Source organism: Salmo salar, chromosome ssa18 (assembly GCF_905237065.1).
Source record: "Salmo salar chromosome ssa18, Ssal_v3.1, whole genome shotgun sequence".
In the NCBI taxonomy this organism is placed as follows: Eukaryota; Metazoa; Chordata; class Actinopteri; order Salmoniformes; family Salmonidae; genus Salmo; species Salmo salar.
In genome coordinates this window covers 78,575,922-78,582,587 of record NC_059459.1, presented here as the reverse complement: position 1 = coordinate 78,582,587, position 6,666 = coordinate 78,575,922, and the positions used below count along the sequence as shown (strand labels likewise).

The 6,666-nt window shown below is 45.6% G+C and overlaps 1 protein-coding gene across 1 annotated transcript in view; it reads right to left on the bottom strand.

Annotated features, from left to right (window-relative positions):
• The window catches only part of ppp2r5b (protein phosphatase 2, regulatory subunit B', beta), a 49,216-nt gene extending 43,634 nt beyond the window's left edge, over positions 1 to 5,582 (bottom strand). Inside the window, exon 1 of the mRNA XM_045700536.1 lies at positions 3,647 to 5,582. Within this exon, the coding sequence (XP_045556492.1) occupies positions 3,647 to 3,839 (193 nt within the window). The 5' untranslated portion in view covers positions 3,840 to 5,582. The remainder of the gene's footprint in view (positions 1 to 3,646) is intronic.
• Between the last annotated feature and the right edge of the window lie 1,084 nt (positions 5,583 to 6,666).

Here is a 6,666-nt window from a genome sequence, read left to right as displayed (position 1 = left end):
AATGTGACCTTAGCATCGTTAGCATGTTAGCTAAAGCATGGAGACCCATGACCAGAGAGGAAGGCTGATGCTGTAGCCCCAGGGGAGGACATCAAAGCTGGGCAGGAGTGCAAGGCTAACAGCCAGTCTGAGGGAGACGTGGAGCTCTAGTACTGTATTATTCTAAATCCAATGATATTGTTATTATAATACGGAGCCTGTAGTCACAAAGCGTCTCAGATTAGCAGACCTGATCTGGGACCAGGTTCCCTTTATTCCTATTCATTATTATCTCAAAGACAAAACTCATCCTAGATCAGCACTCCTCCCTGGGTTTTACCTACAGGGATGTTTCACTCTAAATAAATCGAGATTCTTATAATAATGATAGTTGTATGTTATTATTCTATCGTGCTTAATATGAGAACTACAACTACAACTAGAACTAGAACTACAACTAGAACTACAACTAGAACTACAACTAGAACTACAACTAGAACTACAACTAGTAGCTCCAACCGTATTCTAGCGCACATGATTCTAATAGTTAACTGGTTGATAAGCTGCATCAGGCTAATTACAACTGGTGTTGGGCGAGGGTATCTCTCCATGAACAGGGTAGAAGTTAAAACCTACAGGAGGGTATCTCTCCAGGAACAGGGTAGGAGTTAAAACCTACAGGAGGGTATCTCTCCAGGAACAGGGTAGGAGTTAAAACCTACAGGAGGGTATCTCTCCATGAACAGGGTAGGAGTTAAAACCTACAGGAAGGTATCTCTCCAGGAACAGGGTTGGGTGTTAAAACCTACAGGAAGGTATCTCTCCATGGAACAGAGAGGATCATTGTTATTCTAACTTCCGCGACGCATATAAGGCCCTCCCCCGCCCTCCTTTCGGAAAATCTGACCACGACTCCATTTTGTTGCTCCCAGCCTATAGACAGAAACTAAAACAGGAAGCACCCGCGCTCAGATCTGTTCAACGCTGGTCCGACCAATCAGATTCCACGCTTCAAGATTGCTTCGATCACGTGGACTGGGATATGTTCCGCATAGCGTCGGACAATAACATTGATGAATACGCTGATTCGGTGAGTGAGTTTATTAGCAAGTGCATTGGTGATGTTGTACCCACAGCGTCTATTTAAACCTTCCCCAACCAGAAACCATGGATTGATGGCAGCATTCGCGCAAAATTGAAAGCGTGAACCACTGCTTTTAATCAGGGCAAGGTGACCGGAAACATGACCGAATACAAACAGTTTAGCTATTCCCTCTGCAAGGCAATCAAACAAGCTAAGCGTCAGTATAGAGACAAAGTAGAGTCGCAATTCAACGGCTCAGACACGAGAGGTATGTGGCAGGGTCTACAGTCAATCATGGACTATAAAAGGAAAACCAGCCCCGTCGCGGACCACGATGTCTTGCTCCCAGACAGACTAAACAACTTCATTGCTCGCTTTGAGGACAATACAGTGCCACTGCAACGGCCCGCTACCAAAACCTGCGGGCTCTCCGCAATCACACTGCACACTGCCCTAAACCATCTGGACAAGAGGAATACCTATGTAAGAATACTGTTCATCGACCACAGCTCAGCATTTAACACCATAGTACCCTCCAAACTCGTCATTAAGCTCGAGACCCTGGGTCTCTACCCCGCCCTGTGCAACTGGGTGCTGGACTTCCTGACGGGCTGCCCCCAGGTGGTGAGGGTAGGAAACTACATCTCCACCCCACTGATCCTCAACACTGGGGCCCCACAAGGGTGCGTTCTCAGCCCTCTCCTGTACTCCCTGTTCACCCATGACTGCGTGGCCATGCACACCTCAAACGCAATCCTCAAATTTGCAGACGACACTACAGTGGTAGGCTTGATTACCAACAACGACGAGACGGCCTACAAGGAGGAAGTGAGGGCCCTCGGAGTGAGGTGTCAGGAAAATAACCTCACACTCAATGTCAACAAAACAAAGGAGATGATCGTGGACTTCAGGAAACAGCAGAGGGAGCAGCCCCCTGTCCACATCGATGGGACAGTGGTGGAGAAGGTGGAAAGTTTTAAGTTCCTTGGCTTACACATCACAGACAAACTGTAATGGTCCACCCACACAGACAGCGTGGTGAAGAAGGCGCAACAGCGCCTCTTCAACCTCAGGAGGCTGAAGAAATGTGTCTTGTCACCCAAAACCCTGACAAACTTTTACAGATGCACAATCGAGAACATCCTGTCGGGCTGTATCGCCACCTGGTACGACAACTGCTCTGCCCACAACTGTAAGGCTCTCCAGAGGGTAGTGAGGTCTGCACAAAGCATCACTGGGTGCAAACTACCTGCCCTCCAGGACATCTACACCACCCGATGTCACAGGAAGGCCAAAAAGATCATCAAGGACAACAACCACCCGAGCCACTGCCTGTTCACCCCGCTATCATCCAGAAGGCGAGGTCAATACAGGTGCATCAAAGCTGGAACCGAGAGACTGAAGAACAGCTTCTATCTCAAGGCCATCAGACTGTTAAACAGCCATCACTAACATAGAGAGGCTGCTGCCAACATACTGACTCAAATCTCTGGCCACTTTAATAAATGGATTTAAGAAAGGTATCACTAGTCACTTTAAACAATGCCACTTTATATCATGTTTACATACCCTACATTACTCATCTCATATGTATATACTGTACTCTATACCATCTACTGCATCTTGCCTATGCCGTTTGGCCATCACTCATCCATATATTTATATGTACATATTCTTATTCATTCCTTTACACTTGTGTGTATAAGGTAGTTGTTGTGAAATTGTTAGGTAAGATTACTTGTTAGATACTACTGCATGGTCGGAACTAGAAGCACAAGCATTTCGCTACACTCGCATTAACATCTGCTAACCATGTGTATGTGACAAATACAATTTGATTTGATTTGAGTTAAAACATACAGGAAGGTAGCTCTCCAGGAACAGGGTTGGAGTTAAAACCTACAGGAGGGTATCTCTCCAGGAACAGGGTTGGAGTTAAAACCTACAGGAGGGTATCTCTCCAGGAACAGGGTTGGAGTTAAAACCTACAGGAGGGTATCTCTCCAGGAACAGGGTTGGAGTTAAAACCTACAGGAGGGTATCTCTCCAGGAACAGGGTTGGAGTTAAAACCTACAGGAGGGTATCTCTCCAGGAACAGGGTAGGAGTTAAAACCTACAGGAGGGTATCTCTCCAGGAACAGGGTTGGAGTTAAAACCTACAGGAAGGTATCTCTCCAGGAACAGGGTTGGAGAGTACACTCTTAAAATAAATGGTTCCAAAAGGGTTCTTTGGCTGTCCCCATAGGAGACCCATTTTTGGTTCTATAGGTACAACTCTTTTTGGTTCCAGGTAGAACCCATTTGGGTTCCATGCAGAGCCCTGTGTGGAAAAGGTTCTACGTGGAATACAAAAGGGTACTTACTACCTAGAACCAAAATGTATTTTTCAAAGGGTTCTCCTATGGGGACAGCTGATGAGCCCTTTTAGGTTGAAGATAACACCTTTTTCTCTAAGTCATAGAATAAGACAAGACATAGATCAAATACATTGACAAGGAGGTATATGACTTAAAATAGTATCCTCCTACGACAGGCCTAAACAGAATAGACCTTGACGAGGAGGTAGGACTATTACAACCCACCTTTGAGAAGCGGCAGCGGCGTCAGCTCGACTTGGGAGCTCTGGTAGCGGAACTGGGACGAGGAGTGGGAGCGCCTCTGCCGGGCTCTGCGCATCGACCGCCGGGGAAACCCATCCACCTTCTCCGCTGACGGGACCGAGAACCCGGTGGTCGGGGAGGAAGGGCTGGTCGGGGGTAGTTTAGTCGTCTCCATCGTTGCCGTGCCGTGTTAGCGAGCGGCCGGTGTGTGTGTGTGGTGTGTGACCAGATGCACCAATGATATTATAGTGAAGGAGAGGTGTACAGGATGGAGGCGAAAAACCGTTTCTTTTCTTTTTTATCCCTTATAGATACACCCAATACGTTTTTTTTTTTTTAAATCAAAATGAATCACCTGGGAATAGAACATTGGGTGAGGAATTAGATAGAGGAGGGAGGAAGGAGGGAGGAAGGAGGGAGGGATAGAGACGGAGTGCTGCAGTCCAGAGATGGATGGGTGGAAGGTTAAAGGACAGGACGGTAAAATAAATAGGCTGTGTGTGTGTGTTCGTTCTGCTGTTGCTTGAAGTTCAATTCGTTTCGCACCTTGTGACTGCCTGTCTGCTGCCTATACCGTCTCAATACAGCGGAGGGAGGAAAAAAACGTTGCTCCAGTCCTTTTTGAAATAACGAAACATATTTTTACACAGACAAAGACAAACGCATTGATCTAACGGAAATGATCCTTGTATCTATTGATAGACATGAAGAAGCACGTGGATTATTTAGGTTACAACTGTGAGGGTTGCTTTGCCGTATTGGCGTCATCAGCCTGTCATCGGCCTAAATTTGGTATTTATTTATATATTTCTGTCATGGATATAGCCTAGCCTATAGCCTATGGATCCTTACATAAAGCACATCACACCGAGAAAGCAGGTCTACCGGAGGTGATTGGAATCATTCCATTCAAGAAAACGTCAACAACACGAATCCATAAAATCAGTCGTTTGATTGGTCCGTCCACATCAATGAATAATAAATCATGAACTGATTAGGTCATAACAGACTCATATCATAAAATCGTCGATCTGATTCCGCTTCGATAACGCATCACTGTTCCCCGGTTCCGTGAACGGTTCCGTTATTCGGGAAAAAAAAACTGCCTGGCCCTGCCGTTTCAGACCGAATAGGGCTCCGCGCAGGGCGGGGATGGAGATGGGGTGCTCGAACGTGCCGACATGTGCGGTTCTTCAGGTAGGCCGCTGCAACACCGAATCCCTGCTCACCGTTAAAAACACCTCCAAAACCTTCGCAGTGCCGGTTGGTCACAGATGCGTTAGCTATATTCCCGTTTTTTTCTGTCTGCAAGAAGCGTCTCCTCTCTCCTTGATTCGGTAAGGGAAGTGGTCTCTCTCTCTCTCTCTCCCCTCCCTGCTGTATCCTCGTCTCTCTTCTGTCTCCGCTGCACTTAGGTGGTGCAAGGAGAGAGAGACACACTGCGGATGACGCTCTTCTCGCCACAGCGAATTATTTAATTATTTCAGTTATATTTATGTAGACTTACCCCCTGTTTTTTACGCCATGGACGGACGGTGGCGCGCTTGTCTTGGGCTAGTCGGTGGATGCGTTATGACACGACGGGCGCACACGCTCTTTCACTCCCCCATCTTTAAAATGTACAACAACAAAAAAGGGCAACGTTTATCGTTTTATCCGACCTCCTCTCCGCTCCTTCTGTTCCTCGAGCTAAGATACACCCACCGATTGTTCACCACTGTCTGTCTTTCCTCCTTCTCACCCCCTTTCCTCCCTTCCTTCCTTCCCTCGCCTCTGCGCGTGTCTATACCGTGTCTCACAGACGAGGTAAACACTTTCCGCTATTGATTCGAGCCTCGCTCACGTTCTCGTGCCTGGTGTCCACACGCGCTTTGTTTGTGAAGGAATCATCTGTATCAACCCGGTTAGTAGCCGTTACCGTTCATTACCAGTGCGCCGTATCTCTCCAGTGGTGTGTCCTCTCTCCCTCTCAATTCAATTCAATTCAATTCAATTCAATTCAAAGGTCTTTATTGACATGGAAAACACATGTTTACATTGTCAAAGCAAGTGAAATAGATAAACAAAAAGTGAAATAAACAATACAAAATTAACAGTAAATATTACACTCAAAGAGTTCCAAAAGAATAAAGACATTTCAAATATCATATGTCTTTATACAGTGTTGTAACTATGTGCAAATAGTTAAAGTATAAAAGGGAAAATAAATCAACATAAATATGGGTTGTATGGTGTTTCTGCTTCACTGGTTGCCCTTTTCTTGTGGCAGTTTCCACCTCATTCATAGCCTGTCTTCTCTCAATAGCAAGGCTATGCTCACTGAATTTGTACATAGTCAAAGCTTTCCTTAATTTTGGGTCAGTCACAGTGGTCAGGTATTCTGCCACTGTGTACTCTCTGTTTAGGGCCAAATAGCATTCTAGTTTGCTCTGTTTTTATTTGTAAGTTCATTCCAATGTATAAAGTAATTATCTTTTTGTTTTCTCATGATTTGGTTGGGTCTAATTGTGTTGCTGTCCTGGGGCTCTGTGGGGTTTGTGAACAGAGCCCCAGGACCAGCTTGCTTAGTGGACTCTTCTCCAGGTTAATTTCTCAGTAGGTGATGGCTTTGTTGTGGAAGGTTTGGGAATCACTTCCTTTTAGGTGGTTGTAGAATTTAACGTCTCTTTTCTGGATTTTGATAATTTTCAGGTATCGGCCTAATTCTGCTCTGCATGCATTATTTGGTGTTTTACATTGTACAAGGAGGATATTTTTGCAGAATTCTGCATGCAGAGTCTCAATTTGGTGTTTGTCCCATTTTGTGAATTCTTGGTTGGTGAGCGGACCCCAGACCTCACAACCATAAAGGGCAATGGTTTCTATAACTGATTCAAGTCATTTTTTGCCAGATCCTAATTGGTTTGTTGAATTGTATGTTCTTTTTGATGACATAGAAGGCCGTTATTGCCTTGTCTCTCAGATCGTTCACAGCTTTGTGGAAGTTACCTGTGGCACTGATG